The 24,067-nt window shown below is 39.4% G+C and overlaps 1 protein-coding gene across 1 annotated transcript in view; it reads left to right on the forward strand.

Annotated features, from left to right (window-relative positions):
* Window positions 1-10,678: 10,678 nt before the first annotated feature.
* Window positions 10,679-24,067, forward strand: part of USP12 (ubiquitin specific peptidase 12) — a 36,450-nt gene continuing 23,061 nt past the window's right edge. The window contains exons 1-2 of the mRNA XM_074815946.1: window positions 10,679-10,933; window positions 22,273-22,353. Of these exons, the coding sequence (XP_074672047.1) occupies window positions 10,886-10,933; window positions 22,273-22,353 (129 nt within the window). The 5' untranslated portion in view covers window positions 10,679-10,885. The remainder of the gene's footprint in view (window positions 10,934-22,272; window positions 22,354-24,067) is intronic.

Genomic DNA, 24,067 nt, shown 5'->3' on the forward strand with positions numbered 1-24,067 from the left:
TGCAGTTTTCTCAAACTTCTTATAAGTGTTACTACTTTTTTGAGGTCACCTGTCCCTGTGTAACCTCCCCTGAGTCCAACCCATCTAGTCAGGAACAAGCAACTCCTCATATTGTCAGCATCAGCTTCCCTGTATATTTAATTGTTTTGACTAAAGGTGATTAGCCACTCGTTGGCTGACACAGCTGGTAATTACAGATACTTTTTGCTTCTTTGTCATGGAGGAACTGAGCTGCTGCCAGCAGTAAATCTGCATAATCTGGGGATTTGGGGGGGGAAATTTTCTTTTGATAATGTATTGAATATAAGTAGAGAACTAGTATTAAAATATATTTTACAAAAATCCAATCTCTCACAATTCCCCTTAAGCCCTTTGCTAGCCCTCTTGGGAGCTATCAGCTACAGTTTAAGAAATAACTGTCTTAATGATTAGGAACATACTGCTATTTTCATTTGTTTACATCTGATCTTATGTGTACTTATAGCTGGAAGAGCAACAATGCTTGCCCTTTTCCTGTAATTATTTACACAGACAAATATCTGTTTTACACCTTCATTTTACTAAGCTAAATAATCCAGGCTCCTGGAGCCTCCAGACACATAGCAGGCTCTGTGCATTTGCTCCCATCCCACGCATCTCACAAGTATCAGTGATCGGATTTGTACACAACAGTCCCAGTTAGCTTATTTACTGTGCACCAATTATTCCTGAGATACTTCCTGTTACTACTGAAGGTGATCACAGTTCACACAACATGAATCTCCTGGGGTTGAATTTTTTTTGCTGGCTGTAAATGTTTCAGTGCTTGTCCATAACCTGCTAGCTGGGAACTAGGAGACAATTTTTTAATCTAACACTCATGCAATGGCAGGCATCTCGGTGATTTCACTGGCACAAAGTCAGTTCTTATGTAGTGATGATTTTGCTCAGCCAAAACTTCCAGTGTTTTCAAATTTTTGTCTATAAGGAATAAACAGGACAGAATTTGCCTTTAATCACTTTAAAATAGATTGGCCAAAACAAATACACTCTAGGAGAAACTGCAGACTGGTGAGGGCCAGACTTAGCTGACCTTTTCTTTAACTGATTTCGAGCATGTGACTATTTTATTCACTATAAAGTATAATTTTAACAGAAGCTCCACCTATGCCAATTGGTTTTTCAAGACAGGCTTAACTTTGGAGGGTGAAGAGATTAGCTTTAAGTGGATCTGAATATAAGTTTTGCTGCTGAAATGTAATACCTGATGTAAAGTATCATATGTAAGAAAAGTTTATTGTAATGGCACACTGGGTTTGAACTGATGAAATCTCACTGTAACTATATTAGAAAACAATTTTTTTGGTGCAAAGTCTCAGGTGAGTTTGCAGATGATACCTAATTGTTGGGAGCGGTCAAATCACTGGAGGGCAGGGCTGCTACTTAGAGGGACTGAGACAGGCTGGAGAAATGGGCTGACAGGAACCTCGAAGTTCAGGATGGGCAAACACCAAGTCCTGCACTTGGGTTGGAATAACTCTGTGCAGCAGGACAGGCTGAGGGCTGGCTGTATGGAAAGGGGCTTTGCTGAAAAGGAACTGAGGGTCCTGGTGGACGACAACAACATGCTCTCGTTGCAAAGTCAGCTACATCCAGGACTGTATTAGCAAGAGGTTAGCCAGCAGGGCAAAGGATTCTTTCTCTTCATTTGGTACTTGTGAGGCCGCATGTGGAGTATGCATCCTGTTCTGGGCTCCCCAGGACACAAAAGACATGGACATACTAGAGCAAGCCCAGTGGACGGCCACCAAGATGGTCATGGGGCTGAAGCGCTGGGACATATGAGAAGAAGGTGAAAGTGCTGAATTTGCTCAACTGGCAGACAAAAAGGAAGTCTTGTACCTCTCTTCCACTGTCTCATGGGAGGGTGCAGAGAAAGTGGAGACAGACACTTCTCAGGAGTACACAGTAGAAGGACAAGAGGCAATGGACAGAAGTTAGAACATGGGAAATTTCTGCTTCAAGATAATGAAAAAGTTCTTAAAGTAAAGGTGGTCAAAAACTCAACCAGGTTGCTCAGAGATGGTGGAATTCACATCCTTGCAGCTATTTTAAAACATGGCCCTGAGCAACCTGATCTAGCTGGACCTGCTTTGAGCAGGGGATTGGACTAAAGACCTCTATAGGTGCCAGAGATTGTTTTAAGTCTGTGATTCCAACTTCTCAACACCAGGTGCTATAGTTTAAAAAGGCATCATGCCTGATGGATGCAACAGCCTACGTGTGTGGAATCATTCTCTATTCTATAAATACTCTATGGCATTGCATTAGCATATTGGCATCTGAGGTAGCCATTTGCATTTCTCATTAATTGTTCTAATCAGAGCCATTAACATAATTGTTTTAAATTGCTTATAAAATGGTAAAGAACCTTGCTGGAAGGAATGGGCTATATAAAATTCTGCTAGTTTTATTTCAAGTATAGGAATGTTTTCTACTTAGTTGAATTCCAGTAAGAATATCTTCAAACTACCCCAAATTAAATTTGTTTTTCTGTATGAATACATGAAGACAAAGTAGAATGTTTATTATTTTAATAGTGCTATAAAATGCTCTTTTTAATAATGCATGAAGTAAGCAGTTATTGCAAACTCAAGTACTGAGCAGATTGTAACCATCTTTCAGGAAACATTATTGTCTTACTCTAGTTCTACATATCTTCTGGATGCTAAAAGAAAATCCTATCCTGTCTTCATAGCCTCTTCTTGAACAAAAAAGAAGGCAGAATCACATACAGAAACTACAGGAGCAAAAAGCACACTGTTCTCTGCATTAAAGCACTTCACATGAGATTATCATTCCAATTATACATGCTTTCCTAGGTGCTTTAGCAGAGTTTGAATTTGTGGTCAGAACACGTCGACCTTCACTGCGTGATTTGGTTTTTGCAGGCCAGCCTCTTCCAAAATGGGAAATGGTCTGTAGCTTCTGCAGTGTTACACATACCAGTATCTTAAATGAACCCGAGACAGACCCCGTGACATCACAAGGTACACATGCTTTAAAATAGTAATATTTTTCAAAAATATATATGTGTTTTTATTTTCACCCTGTTTTGAACATTTTCAGTCCTGCCATCACATTTTTCAGTTTTCTAGCTTACTGAGACATAAACTTGTCAGAATAAGCAAAAGGTAAATTTTTCAAGTAATCCTCATCACCTGAACCCAGGAACTGTGGTTGCAAGGGAACTATCAAATATCACAAGGCTTGTGATAAAATAATGAGAGTTGGCTGTGCTCTGACAACCCCTGTCAATGAGACAACAGCTGCTCTGAACAAACACTACAGCCAGAAAAGAACAAATTAATGGTCAGTCAAGGAGAAATGAAATGGAGAATTAACAAAGGATAAACTTGACCAAGCTACGACCAAACAAGGATAAATTAGACAAACTTTCCCATATGTATAATAGGAATAATAACGCATATTTATGGATCAGGGTTATTGTTAAGAATCAATTCATTAATATTTGTGAAATGTTGTGGAGTTCTTCATGGAATATGCAAAATAGTAATGTGAGCTAATTAGCATGTGTGCTGCTCCAAGGCAGCCATAGCTTATCCAAGGGAGAGAGGCAGTGCAGGTGAAGGGGCAAAACAGAGAAAAACAAATAGAGGGCAAGTGGCAAGAAGTAGTGCTGCAGGGGGAGAAGAGGAAATGAAATCGCAGGGGAAATGGAAGGAGGAAATGAGGCCATATGGGACCAAGGGGTAATGCCTGCGTTACTGCAGTGTAAAGACACAGGGCACAAATCCATATGAAATTGAGCTTTGTTAGTTCTGCTGCTCATGCAATAACCTGTGGTTGGTTGTTTTGGGTTGTTGGGTTTTTTAATCTTTTTTTTAGAAAAAAAAAAAAAGTATAACCAGATGGGAATATTTAACTGACCACCTGCAAGTACAGAGGGGAACTGTGAGTTTTCCAGAATATAAATCTTTCAAGAGAAGAAACCAAAATCATTCTACTTCTGTATTGCTGACAAAGACAGCATTGTTTGAGAACTGATTGCAACATGCACTGGAACAATAGCTTTAGATCAGCGGAAGCACAAAATATTGCTGTGACATACGTTTCAATTAAAACAAAAATAATTAACCACCCATTAGTGTCATGAAAAACACAGGCTATTAACAGTAAATGCTCTTTAGCAATTTTATTATCTCCACAAAGCTGCTTCCAGTATTTTTTTCTACCTCTTATTGATAATTTTTTCCACTGCGTAGCTATCTGCATGTGTTTTACATATTGCTTCTCAGCTTCCTTTATATCTTGGTACAGTAGAGAACTGATTAGTGGGGGAGTCTGTAATGATACAAAGACTCTTCACCTGGAGGCTGCCTGTTGTCATATTGTGCGTCACTGTTGTTATTACACGACAGCTAATCCTGCTTTTGGAGAACTGCTGTGAAGATCACAAAAATACTATCTTGCTGACTGCAGTGGGAAGCTTTGCTTGGTATTCTGGTAGAGAACACAGAGGCTGAAGAAGCGTCTTGCGCTTCTCACCCCTAGTAATGGATTTTCCAACTTAGCGTTAGAGCACTGTCACTGACTCCTGAGGTTTTCATAATAAGGAGAAACTGGAGTTACTGAGACACTGGTTTCCCTTGTGCCTGTATGAAGGATCAAAGCCATTCATTTTTTAACAAAAGTTTTTATGATTGAAAGTATTTCATTACAATATTAAAAAACCTTATTTCTAAATACACTTGTGGCATTATTTTTCCAAAAGATTCTGTTCAGAACAATGTTTAAAAGCACAGTTAGTATATTTGTGCCTTGCTCATGTCCTTTCATATCAAGATCACTGAGACCCAAACTATACACATTTCTCTTGCAGAATACAATATCTTTCAAAAGAATTAGCATTTTGAAAATGGACTATTTTTTTTAAGAACTGTAACTTTATTTTCAGTTAGAATTCCACCTGCTTTTAGGAGTCTAAAGACTCAAACAGTGATAACAGTTTAGAAATCTATTGTTATTTTCAACTCAAACAGTGATAAGAGTTTAGAAATCTGTTTTTATTTTCAACACAACTGATTTCTTATATTTTACAGTCTTATTGGACAGCTCTCTTAACTGATGTATATTTTCAGTGCTGTTGGTAGCAATTTCTATTCAGTTTAGTAGCATAAAACTTTTTATTTTCTCTTTTAACTTTTCAGATGCTGGTAATCCTTTGTATAATAACAGGTTAATTGTTTGTATAATAACAGGTTAATTGTTTGCCAGCTATATATATGTGGCAAGACGCCCAGTATCAGCTGAGCTGTGAAAATGAAAGTATCAAAATATCCCCATGTGTGAACTCTGCAAGAAACAAATATAATCCTCTGCTTTACAAAAAACAACACAAACCGACAAAAACCAACACCCTTACTGAGAAAAGCTTTGGTCTTCCAAAATGGTGTAAGGGAAAAATAATCATGAGCAAATTTCACCCTATCAGAGAACTCACCTAATTTACTCTGTTTACAGATTTGGTCTAATAATGATTATTTCTCACACCTCTTTGTAAAATATTCTGAGATTTACTGATGAAAAGTGCTAAGGAATAACATAATATTTATCTGTTGTACAGTTACAGTATCATCACTTTTACAGTTTGTATAGTTTTCTGTGATAATAATTTATTAATGTCTTGCTTATGATTACAACTAAGAGAGAATTTATTCTTTTGAACCTATGAATAAAATCTATCACTTGTTTAACTACTTGCTCAGACCCTCCCATATCCAGTTAGTCTACCATCACCCCCCTGTCATGGCTCCCAGAGAGCATGCACAATTGTTTTGAAAATAGTTGTATTTTCTGAAAATGTACCATCAACATAATATGCAAAGATTAATCTACCAATATAGATGTTTAACTCCCTGTCAGTCAGTACAAGATGGTTTGATATAACATGACTTGCCCAATATATTTCCTGTTTGTCTCTTCTGTTCCCCAGAAGGATCCAATTTCACTCCAGTGATGTGTTAAGATTCCAGTTCTGTATAATTGGATGCAGCTTCAGATTTTCTTGGAATTACAAAATACAAGTTGGGGAAAATTTCTTTTATGTCTTATTCTCTATTACGTCTTAGCACAAATCTTGCAATGCCTGTTGCCCACAAAGTAAGATGCATTTCCATAGCAAGGCTGGTTAATATATAGTGAGAATGGTGGATGACCTTCACTGGGCTATGTGTCAATTAAAATACAGATGGTGACATCAGATGGTTTTCTTGCAAACCGCCCGCTACCATGTCTGGATCTAAATTTAAGAATTTCCTGAACAAGTAAAGAGGTGTATATATACACAAAGCAACATTTCTGACCTCAGATCTGACTCTGCTATGAGCAGAAGGTTGGACTGGAGACCTCCAGAGGTCCCATCCAACCTGAATTATCATCCTATGTATACTAGTCCAACAACAGATGTGATACCTCTGCATTCAGATACTGCAGCAATAGTCCAACCAGTGAGTGGTTTGACTGGTTAGCGGAGGGGTAAATAGATTCATGGGATCAATTCTGTTGTCAAGCAACATTAATAAAAACCTGACATGCCCCAGACTCAGCAAAACCATCTGTAGTCACAGATAGATGATACAGGCACAAACACACCTGTACCATGCCTACTCTTCAATTTCTAAAGCCAACCTACCCACACACCCCAGAGTAAGCTGGGCGCCTGCCAAACCACAAGATTATGAAACAAGGAGAGGCACAGGATGAGCAGCAGCAGCTTACACTTGTTATATTTTCTCTTTGCTTCTCTGTGTCTATTGGTGCCTCTGTACTTTTGGAGTATAAGTTCTTCAGAAGACGGAATGGGGTTTTCTCGTAATGTCTTAAGTAGGTGAAGCACTCTGGCCTCTGACTTGTGCTTCTAGGTGTTACGGTAATTCAAATACTATGTAATAACAATAACTACACTCTCTGAGAGACTTTCAGGGCAGGGAATTAATTCTATCTGTTCAACTAATGTACTTCTGTGAGAAAAGCATCTATTCTTTAAAGCCCTTAGGAGATACCAGATATGCCACTTCTCTTGGCAGCATATTCCAACCATTAATAACTTCCACTGCTAAAGAATGTGCATAATTTCTAATTTTAATTTGTCTGATTTCAGTTTATAGGTATTTTTCTTGTTACACCTCTCACTGTGCAAATTAAAGATCATTGTAACCACCTTCCAGCCTTCTTTTTGATAAGCCAGATTGTCTCTCCACGCAAAGAATTTTCTCCAGCCTCAGATAATTTCTCAGCATTCTTTTGACAAGAACACCAGAAGCTAGTGCAGGATTACCAAAACTCTCCCTAATGCCATATGTAGAAGGAAAATAACATCTCTTCCTATTTGCCACATCCCTGGTTATAGTCAAGGATTCTATTATTTGCTTATACAATAGCATTAGACTGGAAATTAATTTTTGCTATCCTGTTAGCTCTTGATTTCTTTTCAGTCACTGCTCTCCACAACACAGCCCCTCTGCAGATGTGATCTGCTCATTGTATTTTTAAGTGACTCTACTTATGCCTGTATTAAAATACACTGTACCTGAGTGGGATGAATCTACCAAACTATATAGATCTTATGATAACCCCAGCCTGAATTTAATTTCCCATTTAGCCACTCTTTTTCTCTTCACAGTACATCGGTCATTGCTGAAAAGACAAATACATCTATTTGGTTTTCTCTGTATGAAGATCCTTGTGCTCTCCTGCCAGCTTTCCTGAGCAACTTTACCCTTTGGAGCTGCTGCTAAGTAGATCCCACCTACCAGTTTCCTGAATAAACTGGTCTGTTCCCCTAAAGCCAGGGTCTGTAGTCTGCTGCTCTCCTTCCTCAGCCCTCACAGGATCATGAACTCCACTCCTCAGTCACTACAGCCCAGGCTTTGATAACCAAGCCATTGATTACCATATCCCCCAGTTCTTCCTTGTTAGTGAGGAGCAGATCCAGCTGCAAATCACACCTGGTTGGCCCGGCCAGTATCAAGAAGTTATCCTTGATGTCTCAGAAGTCTCCCTGACTGCTGGTGTTCTGATGTGTGGTGCTTGTAGCAGATATCAGGCAGGCTGAAATTTCCCCAAAATCCAGGGTCTGAGATCAAGAGACTTCCTTATTCCTAGTTAAAGTTCTCCTCATCGCATTGGCTGGCCAGTTGGCAAAGACGGTCTTGTCCCATTTTGTCAGGTGGATCTCGTCTCTCCCCAGTGAATCAAGATATGACTGATACCTTCTCTCAGACAGGGCTAGTTACCATGCTGAGCTATATGCATTACAGTCACTCTGTAACTGCTTTCAAAGCTCTGTCTCCTCAAGTGTACACAAACACATGCACAATTCTGGTCTACCCACCCTTTTTCCTCAGCTGGTCAAATACCTGGAATACTTAATTTGTGAATAATTCCAATCACCCCAAGGGGCTTGATGACAATTAAGTGATAATTTCCAATTCTCTTGTTTCCTCATATTTTACCTCATTTTAATGGTTGATGGTATAGAAAGTGTTTCTGTATTTCCTCATTCTATGTGGCATGAGTTCAGTTCGCTCATAACACAGCACCTCAGTTTACATGGCATTTAAAAAAAAAAAAATCAGTCTCTCAGTATGTTATTAATTTAGCATCTTCCCAGCTCCTCTGCTTAGTCTCCAGCCATGATTAGCCCACACCTGTCAGATGCAGGCCATCATAGCCATACATCCCCCACTCTTTGTGAAATGTGGCCCAATACTCCACTATACCTAAATTTTCCTTCAGAACTACAGACAGAAAGAGCACTTCACACTACATATATTTTGCCTTCTTCCTCCAATTTAGGGGCAGGAAGAAACTTCAATGCGATCCTGACTTTCCATTTGAGTGCCTTTTAAGATTCCTGCAGTTTCTATGGCCTGTACTGTTCCACTTGATGCCATGTTATTGGTTCCAAGCTGAATTATCTCCCTGAGAATCTCATAAGCTTCTGCAATAGTGCAATTCCTTTTTGTGTTTTTGCTTCGGGGAGACAGCATGCTATCGTATTTTCCTCGTGTCATTTTTTGAACACTGTCCACTCTGGATTATACAGGGCTATCTCTGGTAGCATGTCTGATTAATACTGAAAAGAGTCATATTGCAGATGTATCTTACAGCATTGCATTTCATAGATGAACTGCTGGATATCTGAAGGTTTGACTCTTCTAGCTGGCCAAATACCCGTTCTTGCTTTTTTGCACATAAATGGCCAATCTACTTCTTTTGTTTCTATTCTTTCTCATTCCCCTGATACTGTCCTCCCCCATGGTTTCTGTGGCAACAGTTTCTGAATGTAGTCATCCAAGAGGCATTCATTTTCTCAAATACTATACTTTTGAAATATACACTTCTAGACCACAGATATTATATAAAAGAATTGCTTGAGGATATTTCAGGTTGCGATAGAGTTCGGTTATAAAACTTTCTAAAGTCATATTCTATATGTTTTCGTTGAAGGAAAAACTTACCATTTCCATTAATTTAATTGCTCGAGAATGTTTACTTCTGAAGATCATAGAAAGTATCATGATTTAACATTATAGATACTAAAATATCTTTTTTACAGTGAAAGGATGTGTTTATGATCTAGGCCTTATGTGCATAGACATTATTCTTAATAATAACGCATCTCAATCTGCTAGATGCTTCCCATATATGAAAAAAAAGAGGGTGGGACATATGTTAGCTAGCTTTAGGCTTCTTTAATGCAGACATCAACATCTCGAACAAGTCATCCAAATTTCCGTTATAGTCTGCAGACAAACAGGCATATTAGGTGATTCATCTCATTCTCAAGTAGTTGACATGACTACTCAACAGGCCAGCTTTATTTTCAAGATGTCTGAGGCAGGCAAATCCCAGACTCACCAAACCCAAAGAGCTGATAATCTAGAGACAAAGCAAGAAAAAAGGAAAGACAGGAGGAATTCATAGGTGTGTGCCTCTCCACATCACCCTCTTCCTGGGAGGGACCCTAGAGGAACAGCTTTGACAAGACAACCACTGTTCAGATGTCAGAAGTCCCTTCGGAGTTAGCGTGGCATTAGAGCGATTAAGTTGATAGGAGGCAGAAGTTTTCTTAGTTCTGTTTTTTAGTTTGCCTTTATTGTTTAGCTACAAGTTATGCCAATCCACTTGCACCTCTCCTGGCTGCCAGGGAACTCTTTCCCTGGAAGCAGCTCAGCACTCGCATTAAGGAGATGCGTATCCTCCCGCCAATTCTTCCATTGCCAGCACGCACCTAGCGACCGCCCGTTAGATTTCAACCCTGCGGCCACAGAAAGAAGAAAAGAAAAGAAAAGAAAAGCAAAGCCTGAGCGCAGCCTACCACCTCCCTCACCGCCCGCCACCATGCCGGCGCGCGACGGCCCAGCCCCTTCAAGCGGCCCTGCGCGCGCCCCCGCCCCGCCCCGCCCCGCCCCGCCCCGCCGCGCCGCGCAGGCCCGTTCGGCGGAGCCCTGCGCCGCGGGAGGCAGCGGGAGGCGGAGCCAGGCCCGGGGCGCGAGGCGGTGCCGAGGGGCGGGGCGGGCCGGGGGGGCGGCGCGGCGGCGCGGCGCGGCCGGTGACCCGGCGGCGCTAGGGCCCGGCGGGAGGCGGGGCGGGCGCGCGGGGTGCTGGCCGCGCGCGGGGCGAGGGGGAGCGAGCCTCTGTGGCGCCGGCGGGGAGCCGCGCGCCCGGCCGTTGGGGCCCGCGTGCGCCCCGCGGCTGGCGGGGCGGTGGGGTCTGCCCCGTCTCCTGCCTGCCCTGCCCTTCCCTCCTACTCCCGCCCGGCCCAGCCCGGCTCCGCTCGGCTCGGCGCTGTGATTGGGCGGAAGATGGCGCTGGGCGGATGGAAATCCTAATGACAGTCTCCAAAATCGCCTCGATCTGTACCATGGTGAGCGAGGGGCCGGGGCCGGGCCGGGCCGGGCCGGGCCGGGGCGGCCCCCTCCTGCCCGGCTCCCCGGGGGTGGGGACGCGGGGTGGTGGAAGGGGTCCGGCGGGGCGTGCGAGGGGCGGGCTGCGGCGGGGGGCCGGGTTTGCGCAGCGCCCGGCGGCGGGGGGCCGGGGCGGCGCGGAGGCGTCCCCGGCCGGGGAGCGGGAGCGAGGCCGTGGGTGGGGAGCGGGAGCGGAGCGGGGTTAATCGGCTTTGGAGACTCAACCTTGCTGCAGACACTGAGGGGATTGGGCTGGCTGGGGGCGAGGGAGGGACGCTGGCAGGGACGGGATAGAGGCGCGTGGGGTTCGAGCGCAGCTTTTCCCCAAAGTGTGCCGAAAGCTGGGAGGGGGAGCTTTAGGACACGGCCTCGAGTTCGAGGTTGCTTATTGCAGGTGTATTGGGTTTAGGGCAGGGTTTCTAGAAGCGCCCGCCTTCTCCCGATGGTGCCCAGCTCTGCGAGCGCTTGACTCGTGTGGCGGGGCTGTGACTGCCTCGGCTCTGCAGGCGGGGGCTCCTCTGGTTACCCGGAAAAGTGTGTGCATCCCGCGTGATCTGTGCGGCCGAGCGCGCTCCACGCCTTGGCATCTAATTTGACTTGTTTGCATCGATCCAGGTCCTGATAGGAGGCATCTTACAGGGATTGCTTTATCATTACCCTCTCTCTTGATAAATCAGAGCTATAAGCAGATCCACAGATGTGATAAGGCTCTCTTGGGGTTTTTTTAAAGTGGGGTGGGGAGCTCAGTAGATTCACTGATGGAAGAATGCTGAATTTAAGGAAGGAAATATCCCTTAGTCAGTAGAAGTTACTACTTGTCATGGAAGAGATGTGTTGATGATTTGTAGCTGAAGATCTTGCATGTGTGCTCTTTTCTACCTATTCCAAGGCCAAATGAAAGTTCTTCTTCCCAAATCTCTTTCCAGGGGAAGGGAAGAGATGGTTAAGGGGCAAAATGGACTCTTGTCATCTCGTTTGCTGGTTTGCGATTACAATGTCTCATAACGTCAAGCAGTGGGAAATGCTTATGTTTTATATTATTGGAAACTGATTTATGGTTTTCATAAATTTTGCTGTGAAAAGGCTTTAACATCTCAAACAGGCATTGCAGAGGTGGCCCATGAGAATTTTGAATGGATGTCTGTAAGCCCATGGGGTGAGATTGCTCAGGTGGTTGCTGATCAGCTGGACTAATGTTTTTTGTGATATGGGAGATCACATCTTTTCATTTGGACTTGTAGAGTCTGGCTTCTTGAATTCATGAGCTGTATACCAGCATCTTCATATGGCCAAATGTTGTAGGACGTATATCATGTACTTCAGAAGTTTTCATTCTCTGAAGTAGTTAGATTTTAGGTTAGACTGTTGAGGACTGTCATTGGTCCTGCAGCTAGGATGATCTCATTTCATTGCAGTTCTAGCTAACATCTTTTCACCTATGGTTGACTACCACTAGCCTTTTTGCAACATAAATTTAGTCCTGGCCTCTTGATTTAGGTCCAGTTTAGGACCTCACTTTTCTGTTTCAGGACAGCATAGAAGTTGTAGGTCTGGACTGGCCAAGCAGTTAAGATTTTTTCTGTATGTATGTTTATTAGAAATGACATTATGTCATTCACATTATGTCATTGACAGTTACGTCAATCCCAAAACAGTTTTTTCAACTAAAAATCTTCTTATGATTAACTAAAGTGTCTATATTCATGAAGCTGAAATTTCGATGGCAATTAGGTATTATTCATTCAATCATAATCGTGTGTGCTGAGATGGATAAACTCCAGGAGTAAGATCTTTCCTGTGCCTTTCTGATGCATGAGCTTCAATAGAACTGTGAGATGGGACAGCTAGCATAGGATACCTGCTGTGAAAGTTTTTTCAACACTTAACAGGTAATACAAGATTATGCTTATAAACATTTCAGTAAAGACAATGTGAAGAAACACTTGGTATTTACTTTGGGGTTGTTTAGAACACTGTGGTTACGGTCAGGCAGATCTTTTTCATTTTAACAAGAGTCATATACTCATGTTTAAGCATATATTTTTGCAAAACCAAAAAGGAATATAATTGCTGAGTAATACTATTTTTTTTTTCCTGGCAATTCTTCTCTGTGTCAACCCACTGTTTGATAAACTGCCAGACAGCTTCCTAAAAATTCTCACGAGTTTTTCTTGCCTTTCCCCATGCCTTTTACAAGAACTCTCAGGCTGTTCCTTCTCATGTTTGGTTAGTACCAAACCAGTAACAAGCAATTTTTGTCAAGAGACAGTTTGTGCCTACACAAACCTAACATGCACATACACTTTTTATTTGTAACAGAGCAGCCTGGAACTATATTGAAGACGCTCTTTCATTGCAGTCCTGCATTTCACGACTTCCTTTTTTATATCCAAATTCAAGTTTCACTTCTGCTGACTCACTTAGATTTTATGCATCTTATCCTTGTTGTTCAAGCTCTGAATACTAGAAAGCTATATATTACATTTTACAGTACTGGCAGGTTGTGTGGGTACAGTGAAGAGCGATATCTAGTATTTTTAGTTTGTTAGCCATGGTGCCTTTTGAGATGATCTTACAAGAGCACATTCTGTCTACAAATGGTTGGTTCTTTTGCATGCTTCACTAGTTCATTGATCTATGCTCAGTATAGATATTGTTTGGTTGTTTGGCCAAACAATATTGCTTTGGCCTCAATATTGTTCATACCAGTGATGGCAGAGCTCTTCCTGTAGTACTGTCTCCTAGTGTTGTATCCCTTTGAGCTTCCTTGGACTTCTTTGCTCTATAGCACCACTCCTATGGTTCCTTGTCCTGTAGTAAGTCGTAATTACAAGGCTGGAGTTTGTGGAAAAGCACTGGAAAATACCTTTGGCCTTGAGTGCTTTAGCTACTGTTCTTGTTGCAAAATGCATGAAGTTAAAACTGTATGATTGTATGATTTTTTTTTTTTTTTAATGTTTTTTGCAGTAAAAGCAGAACTTGGTCTTTTACCCTCATCCACGCATTAAACTGCAGTCAAAGTCTTACCTGACTGAATTATAGGGGGGTTTTATGCATGGCTGAGAAATGGTAAAGTAACCCATGCTAACTGCAATGAAGATGTGCCCCAAGCTATACTCACCATAAAATAGAGATTGAATCTAGTATGTCTGACTTTTGCTTCTGTTGTCTAGAATCCAGCAAACACTTGCCAGCAGTTGAAAGGTATCAAGTTTTATAGTAGCTGAAGCAAAGAGAAGATAGAAATTATCTTTGTAGCTTAAAAGCTACAAAGATGTCAGTCTCATACAGGAAGCTGAAATGGTAGTAGCGCTTGTTTTTCAGTGTTTCGTCTAGAAACTGGTTGATTACGTTAGCACAACCTGGAAAAGTTTAATGAACTTTAAAAATGATGCTAATCTAGAAACTGTAGCATTAGACATGAAAATCTTTTGTGTTTCAGGTATTTGTCTACATGTTCCCTTCTCTGTCTGCCAGTTTAGCATCTTATATACAGGGTCAGTGTCACTGAATGTCTTCAGTGATCAGTTCAGCTCCCCAACACTGACATCAAATACGTAGTTTGTAGGTAGATGGTGATTGTATGATGTAACAGTGTGTTCTGCATGAGGAGTCTGTGCATACCTTACAATCCAAATTTTTGTTTTGTTTTTGGAAGGATTAAGACTTGAGTCATACTGAATGGCTGGTTATTGTCCTTTTCCTGCTTGTCTCCTGTCTAAGGGTACTGTCAGCAGTACCCTTTTGCCTGTTTGAGTCGCATTTGACAAGGGTGAAGAGGTCTCAGGTACTTAAGTTCAAACAAGCATGTGGGGGGAAAAAAAAGGCAGATTAGGGGAAACAGACCCTGGAAGTGCCCAGCTGAAGGAAGGTTGCAGTGCACCTACTTCAAATGTCAGAGCAGAGGCTTTATACAGACATTTCATTGCAGGAAAATTTTATAACTAACTGTGAGATAGGTATACATATATGGACTTCATTACTGCTTAAGGAATTATTTGTTTACAACAGGGTTTTCAAACCTGATTGTGAAATCTGCACTTAATGTAAACTGGTGTTTGCCAGAGTTTGCAGTCAGCCAGAAATGGCTATGGTGTACTCACTCCTGTTCCTTCTAATTGCAGTGTCTCCTCTGAAGCACAAATTATAATACTTGAACATTAATTGATGATCAAGTTAACAGATTCCACAGGAAGGTGTACAGAAGACACATGCTGGAAGAAGTGAGAATTGAGAGTTACAGCAAGGAGGGAAAAGTTGTGAAAAAACATAGCTTCAAAGTGAGGACGTGATAGAAAAGAAAGCAAAAGAGGAGAGGACTAAAGTAACACAGACAAAATAGCCATGTTATGGTATTCCTTTATCCAGTTGTCTGACTTGCTTGTGTAGCAGGGTTGGCAAGAAGGAACATGTGCTGTGTCTCAGCCACTGCGTTTCACTCTGGCATCATGACCTGAATCCGCCTTGATCAGTGGACTGGGGTGTTCAGGCACGTGTTTTGTTGCGGTGATTCTGTTGCAAGCACATTAGATTTTGGAGTATTTGTTAGACAGTTTGGGTAAGAGCTTAAACCACAGTAGGGAGGTTCACTGATCTGCTGGAGTTCTTATCAGGAGAATATTTCATGATAAATATGACATTAAGATTCAAACATGATTGTAGCATTTGTCATCATCATTTTTGTAGATGTAACATGCTACAGTATGGTAATAAAAGATGAGTCTGTACATTTGCTCTTTAAAATACTGGGTTTGTGATGCTGCTTAGTATACTAATTAATTTAGACAAATTTGTTTTAAATTTACATCAAAATATGAATTTGACTAAATATAAAACAAATGTCAAATATGAGACACGAAGAAAAAAATCCCTGAAGTTGTGTAGCTGTAAAGCAATATTTATACCAGCACAGAGAATTATTTGGTTGGCATATTACTTAGTTGGATAATTCCAATTATGTAAATGTTCCTTTTTCCTTCTACCAGTATGTATACATATATTCACCTTGCAAGTTCTGAGCATGAAGAAACAATGAAATACAAACTTGGACTGTAGTCTGGCTGACAGAATTTTTAGCTGTGTCAATGGGAAAAACTGATCCTAGACAAAGCTTGGATATTTAGATTGGTCATTTATATAGTCTTTGTATTTACTGTTTAAAGTACTGAAGCAACTAATTTGCATTGAAACTTCTAGGAATGATTCTGTAAAAATGTGGTAGAAGGATGTCTGTCCATTAATTGATATTGTCTACTTTTCTCTTTCAAATTTGTTGAAGGAAAGAGGTATATGAAAGCCCTGCATAGGGGGTAACTTTTGTTTTCCTAGCTTAGGAAGTTTGCTAAAGTTGAATGCTTTTAACAAATTACTTATTTCAAAAAAGGTCTATCTGATCTTTCAGTTGAGGGCAAAAAAAAAAAAATCTAGATCATTTTGTAGTGTAGAACCAGAATGATGTATTAACATAAGTAGACCAGAACTGGAAAACATTTTAACCATTTTTCGTAAACTCAGATTCTTTTTATAATTCCATGAAAATTAGAAATTATAAAAGCAACATACTTGTTCTTACGAAACAGGAATTATGTGGGTTAAAAAAGCATGTGAAACACACCACAGTGTGCAGTTTATCAACAAAAGCGATTGAGCAAACGTGTTCTTTTTTTCTTCCCCACACATTTTGGGTGATTAGGTTAGTCTGATTTTTCTAAAAGGTTAATATAATGCAAATAAATGAACAACGAATCCCACTCAGCATATTTCACTTCTGCTTCCTGGGCTAGAAACAATATGAAAAACGCATTCCCATTTTGTTTGCAGTAGAAACAACAGATAAGAACTGATTTAATATAGCTATTCTGTTTGCTCTTAATCCTGATTCATATAAATACATGGAAAAGTATGAATTCACCTATTCTGATAAAACATAACTGGAAGAGTAGAATTTTGTATTTCTTCTTTAACAAAGGATTCCATCAGTCAGTGCATTAATTAGTGTAGACTATGACATTCTGTATACCTTCACTAATGGCACAGACAAGGAAGAATCTTCTAATACATTGCAAAAAATATAGCACTAGTAAATAAGTGCTTCTATATCGAGCTTTATTTTTATGAAATTAATTTTACACTTTTAATGTTTTATTCTTGTTCAGGAAAACATTGCTCTTCCCAGTTACTGAGTTTCCCTTGTAATGTCTTTCTGTCGCTAGGAAGAACAGAAGTTCTGTTTTGTGGGTGTTGACGGTGGTGTTGTTCGCTTACCTATAGCTAAGGTCATGTTTAAAAAATTGGGCTTACATAGACCTATGCAACACGGTTTAGTTATGTGAGTCACCTTTTATCTTTATCGTTCCTTGTTTCTCGAGGGAGGTGGAGAGCATTGTAGCATCTAGCATAGTGCATGTGTGAAGGGAGAAATGGATTTTCAGAATTTTGATAGCAAATGCAAGTTTTGAGATAAGAAATTTCTTTTAAAGGGGACATTTTTGGTTTTACTCAGGAAATTTACAACTCAAGCTAGAGGATAAAGCTGTTACAGCAAAATACTGAAAAGGTGACCCACCAAGTTATCAACTAATTCTAGAAAGGGATAGATCAAAGCCCCTATCCCACCCCAGTAAGACTAATGCCAGTGTAATCTTCAAGGCACATTAGGCTGGTTATGAATCAAGTCTTTGTAAGAGAAGTGGTGCCTACTAGGTTGGATGATAACAACAAGGTAAGACACTTAAAACTGAAATTGTTTGCCTGCTTGCTGACACTTTTTTAGACAGTATTTTTAATATGGGGTGACATGTATTTTTTTTCTTTAGACGAAGTGCCAGGTTAATTTTTGTTAGTGTTTTAGTTCAGGTAAGGTGTATGCAGTTCTGAAGTGATTCTCCCCGGCATCCCAATTTACCATACTTTGGTTTGCATCTTGAAGTAGTAGAGTGCACAAACTAGATAGCTTTTGGAGGAAACTAAATCAAGCAATATAGTTCAGCTGCAGCTGGGTGTTCAGTCACAAAGCCAGCCTAGAACTAATCTAGCAAAAAACCTCTGAAACCCAGAGTGTGTATGTCAGGATCACAAGCAGCTGATTTGCTTGACAGATTGGCTCCAGTTAGATTATCCATATGTTAGCTGTCAGGGTGTCTCAGGAGTACTAGTTCAACATGTAGCACCACAATAGCATGACCTCTGAGGCAGTGAGAAAAGGCAATAATAAAAGTAGAAATGGCATTTAACGATATTATTACTTTAGCAAGTGAAAAACTAAACAAACAAAAAACCCCATCAGGTGTCTGCACTTTATATTTTTCCCCTTTTCTGTTGAAATGTACAATATCAGAGCTTTTTTTAGTTTGTTTTAGAACTTTGGGAGAATGTATATCTGTAAAACTTGAAAATCGGGAAAATTCAACTGTACTTAATTAAAAGATACTACACTTTTCTCTCCTGCTGTGTTTTCTGGGCTTTTATTCCACTAAACTGAAATAAAACAGTCATTTGGTTTATGTTAAATGTGTTAATTTATAGAAACCTCAAGCTCTTTTGGAAATAAAAGTTGATTAAGGGCCTTCCATGGTAAACACGGATTCTCATCCCTTCATTAAGAACTTAGCATCTAAGGGGATCTTTGAAAAATCCAGCAGCGTAGCGTTTTTCTTTAACTTGGTGGGGGAAATAAGCAGTAAATGTTCAAATGATTTGAACATGGTTAAACTAAGGTTACGTATGATTTATCTCATATCAGTTTGAAGTTAAACCCAGGATGAAGTGTACAGCAGTTCAGCTTTACACTTAACTTTTCATTATGTGTGAGGACTCTTTTGTAATCGTTGATACTTTAACATTGCTTCCAGGATCGTTTTCATTAACAAATAAAAGTTAAGCAAATCTTGATTTCATATTGTGTTCGAACTTGGTAAAGCTGTATTACATTAACTATGACAAACATGCGTTCTGTATGCTCGTATAATTATCTCTGTGCTGGAAGTGGGGTTATGTCAGGCAGTGTTTGGTGATTTATAGGTTTTATACTAATATGATGCAGAAACTGGTAAATGCCAGTATTATTGCAGTATTAGTTTTTTTAGACTTCTGTTGTGCCTCTGTTCCTTCCCAGTTCGGGGTAATGACCTCATGTACTTCTGCTCAGAAGGGTGGGGGAAACTGGAGGTGGGTGTATTAACCAACGTTGATGATGTTCCTTTCTGTCCCCTGCACAATGTCAAAACCAAGTTGCTGTGTGGGGACTGAGCACCTATTGTATGGCTTGTTGAGTAAGCCCTCAAAAAAACCAGAGATTCATTTTGGGATCCTCCCACATCCCGATTAAGTGGCAGAGGAAGAAATTCCATACTTTGCAGCATACAGCACAGACTGAAATCTCCCAAGTCTAGATCCCAAGTCCAGTAAGTCTGTCTTGGCTGATGGAAAGAGATAAACTCCACTTAGGCCTTAAACCTCTGCTGTCCTCTTGTCCAAAAGATGATATGGTACCATAATAGTTGGTGGTGTCGCAGTGCTTCGCCTCTGCACCTGTATTTGCATAATGGAAGGGTCAGCTGGGATGGATAATGTGTACTGTAATAATGAATGGGAAATGTTTTGCAGTGAGGAATAGTTAGGTTTAAAAATATCTTTTTTGGGACAGATGTGAACATGCATTTTAGCATACTCTTTAAAGCCCCTGCTGCATACTGTGTTCTCACTCTCTGAACCAACACACCGTGCACAGTATAAATGATTACTTTGGGTGGAGGAATAACATCCTTTATGACAGACAAAAAAGAGAGCTGTAGAGGGAAGTCTGAAGTAGCTGGAGGGTTTTTATAATGGTGTAAAACATCCATGCTGGTTTGTAGTAATAAAACATTCATAAACAACTGCATTCAAACATAGATAATGCAGTTGCTTTGAAATCATGTGAAAGTCTAAGCCTTGAATGAAACAGCCTTTAATAATCAGAAAACCATAACAATATTGGAGTATCTTAACATGTCTTTCTTACTGCTAAGTCAGGATCTTTACTGTGCTAGAAGACTAAATACAGTGTTCAGGTCTGTACAAAGCAGAAACATCAAAGTTTATACCATAATATTCTTCCTTCCAAAGATAGAATAAAGCAGCTACTCCACCCTAGCTTCGAAAAGAGAAAGAATTTCCTAAAAGCCTGCTCTTGAATTTATTTATTTTTAAAGAAGTAGAGATTTTAACAACAGAATAAAAAGGCCTCCACAGTTCTTTTTTGTCTAGTTTATTTGTAAATAGCATCCACCTCGCCAGAGCTCGTGGGTGTATTTCATAAGGCTGCAAAACTAAATATTCAGAAGTTGTGGAGTGCTTTAATCTTAAATGAGGGTTTATACCCCTTTTCCTTACCACCAACATTGATATTTGAGAACTGCTTCTAACGTAGTAAGCCCTGCAGCCAAATCCCTAGTAAAGGAGAGGCTTTCTCATACTGGATAATTGCAGGGGATATGACTGATGAAAAAGCAGCTGGGGCTGTGTTGTGAATGGAGCAAAGCTGTACTGTCTCAAGTGTGGAGTTTTGCTGTCTTTTGCTCTATTCTGATTAAAGTTGTTACCTCCTAATGGGCCTTTGACCATGTGTTTCCAGTTTCAGAACTACTAAGCTAGATCGCGTAACCACTCTTAAGTTCTGCAGTACCACAATCACGTCATGGCAGATACCACATAATAGTTTCATTTTAATTTTATACATTTTGATACAGTCCTAATTTTAATTCTATCCCCCTTCCCTCTATCTGTAGTTAATCTGTGAAATCCTGCATGCTGTTTTCAATGCAGTTTGTGAATTTGATTTAATTTTATTGTTGTAATGTCCAGGGCTATTTGCTACATCTTTGGTGTAAAGAAAGAACTTGTTGGGAGGGAATTGCATCTGTTTTTAAGATTCTTTGCTGTATACTATGTGCTGTTTTAGCTTCACTTAGGTCTGACTTTAGACTGGAATATTCATGCTCATGTATTAGTTTGATAGAGCATCTCTCTCTCTGTGTTGTTGTGTGCAACAAATGGGATTTAGAGTTGGATACATTTGCTTTTCTCTAAAAGCAATCAGTGTAAGAGCTCATAGAAAGCTAGGGGGTTTTGTTCTCCGAATTTTCCAGAGTAGAGGTTTTTCTGTCTCTAAATAAAAACCTCTTTTTCCTTTGAAACCCAATATTTATTGCACCAGTTAAATCAACAGTCATCAGCTGGAACCACAGAGTAACCAAAGTTACCCTCTCTGATTTCTTTTTGAGGATCAGACCCAACAGATTTGTTGGGCAAAGGCTGCAGCATTTGTAATGCACACCAACACTAGCTGCACTATGTTGTCTTTTAATTTTACAAAGTTCAAGGTATTTAGCAAATCACTTTCAACATTTCATATTTCCATTCTCTTTGCTTCCTATGAACAATCTGCATTTCTAAACTTTTTCTGAAATGTGCTATACGGTATGAAAATTACATTTGTTAAGAGGAGCTCACCATTTGGCCTTGTATCACCTGCTTTGCAATACTGTATTAATGCAATTGTTATTAAAGAAGATCCACTCTGAAAATAACAAATACAGAACAACAAAGCAGTGTAATTGCATGAAAATATATTAAAATGATATAACTTTGAAATGTTTTGGAAACACATATCTTTAAGGTATTTTGGATTATGTTGAAATAATTTTCTTGTGGTGAAAGAGTGTTAAGTTCTTTATTATAAGTATGTAAGCATTAAGTTACGGCACAGAAGACTTGCTGTCTTCTTTAAGACCTGTGTGAAATGGTTTTGTGAACAAGCTAAACGTCCTGAGAGTGCAGATCAACAGAGAACTTGACTGATTTTTCTGCATTCATAGCTAATATTATCCTGCCTACAAGTTTGTCTTTGCCTTAAGCAATAGACTAACGGAACAGGTTTCGTTAATTTGCCGTGTGTAATTGTTGAGCTGGATCACAAACTCCACTTTTTTCCCCCCTCCAGGGTGCAGACAGGAAGGTGTTTCATCCATTTTCAATATGCAGTCTCTCATTTATTATTGTTTTCCTCCCTCCTGACTAGAGAGAGCCTCAGTGTAAGTAAGCTTAGTAAACCCAAAGTCTTATGGTCTGACATCTGAAGATACCGCTTTGGTGTTAGCAAGGTCTGTAGTTGTGGCCAGGGTTTTGGGGGGTTTTTTTGGTTGGTTAATTGTTTTGATCATTTATTCATGCCAAAAAACTTCATCTTTTTTCTCAACTAGTTAAATTCACTGTATGTGTAGTTACAACACTAATATTTTACTGCTTTTGTTTTATCTAGGGCGCGAATGCCTCAGCTTTGGAGAAAGAGATTGGTCCAGAACAATTTCCAGTCAATGAGCACTATTTTGGTTTGGTTAATGTAAGTTTCAGTCCATACCTTCATTGCTTTGAAATGCCATGCACAAGTGGATTTGTTAAATTACAAGACTGCAACTGAGTGAATAATTACACAACTGAAAGATATAGTCATTGAATATACATACTTACTGAAATGTGTTTCAATATTCAGTGTATTTGTTGAAATATGCTATTGAAATAATTGTTGAAATTGGACTGTGTATTTAATAGTTTATTTTACTAATTGTAGGGTATTTTTAAAATTACTTTCTCGCTTAAAATGTACGTCTAAAAATTTAAAATAGGTAACTTGTAGTTCAGAATATGCTAATCTAAGTGAATCAATACAGTGAAAGAAAAAGATCTGAAAGACTGTTGATATGAAGTGTTACATCTGCTATTTGTAATAAGATTTTTAAAAAATTCTGAGCTCAAAGGGGAAAGCAGTGATGGAAAAAACATACTGAATTACTCGATTCAATCATTAGTTTTAAGGAATAATTTAAATTTTAATTTCTGGTATTATCCATGAAAGTGTATCTTGTTAGAAATTGAATTATTCTGAAATGAAAAAATATTGTCTTTATTGGGGCTTCAGAAAGTATATATTTAAACCAAGTTGATTTAATGAGAGCTATCATCTTGCTTTTCTTAACAAAACTAATTACTTCTAATGATGTCCTGCTACTGTAACATGCATCTCTACCTCTAGGTTCTTAGCACAGACAGGTTCAAGAGTCTGCAATCTGAGTATACGCTGTGCAGTCAGTAAACACTCTTACTGATAAGATGACTTACATGCATCTCAAATGCCATGACTTAAATTAGTCATTTTTTTCCTTTCTCGTGAAAGTTGAAATACATTCAAAATGGCACATTGTTTCTCTGAAAAGAGGAAATACAGTAGTTTAGCTGTTAATACTTGTTTTTAGTTCTGTAGCAGAGCTTAGGCTTTCCATTGTAGCTGTTCTTATCTTTTCTCAAATCTCTTATTCTGTTGAGAGATAACCTGTTTTCCTAATTTCTTGTCCAAGTCCAGAGAGGATTTAAGATTTAACAGTAAAATTGTATTGTATACCTAATCTTGAAGTTTTACATATTTTGTACCCTTAAGAAAAGTTTCAGTAAAGGACAGTCTTCCTAATATATAATGAATATCAACAAATTCTGTCTTTCTGTAGTCAAGAGGGAGTAGGAAATATGAGGGGAGATCTGTCTTTAAGTCATTGCCTTCAACCATACACATAGGAGTCAGGCAGCTAAGATATCTCAGAGTGCTCTTAAGTTTCTGTGTAGTACAGGAATGTTGCTTATTTTAGCTTCAAACAATAAGGTTTTATGCATCAATATTCTTTGAATTGTAACAAACAGTAAAATGGAATTTACATCTATGGCATGCTTAGTGCTGTGTTTTTCAGACACAGTGGTTGGCTAAGGAAATTCAGTCATATTGTTGCTTGGGTGGTTTTCGGATCTGTTCTACAAATTGTGTTTGCTAACACAGTATGTATATGCCATAAATACGTAATAAGCTTGCAGAATTTAAATCTGTCAGGAAAAGGAAAGGTAGTGACCTTTTCATTAGCAAACTATATGTGGCCAGTGGCCATTCAGAAAGAATGACAGAGATAATAATAATTAAAAGAAATATTAGATAATTAGATTAAATTAAGAGTACTATTTTAAATTAAGAGTACTATTAAATTGAGAAGTGATAGAAATCACAATTTTTGCCT

This window comes from Strix aluco, chromosome 2 (genome assembly GCF_031877795.1).
Source record: "Strix aluco isolate bStrAlu1 chromosome 2, bStrAlu1.hap1, whole genome shotgun sequence".
In the NCBI taxonomy this organism is placed as follows: Eukaryota; Metazoa; Chordata; class Aves; order Strigiformes; family Strigidae; genus Strix; species Strix aluco.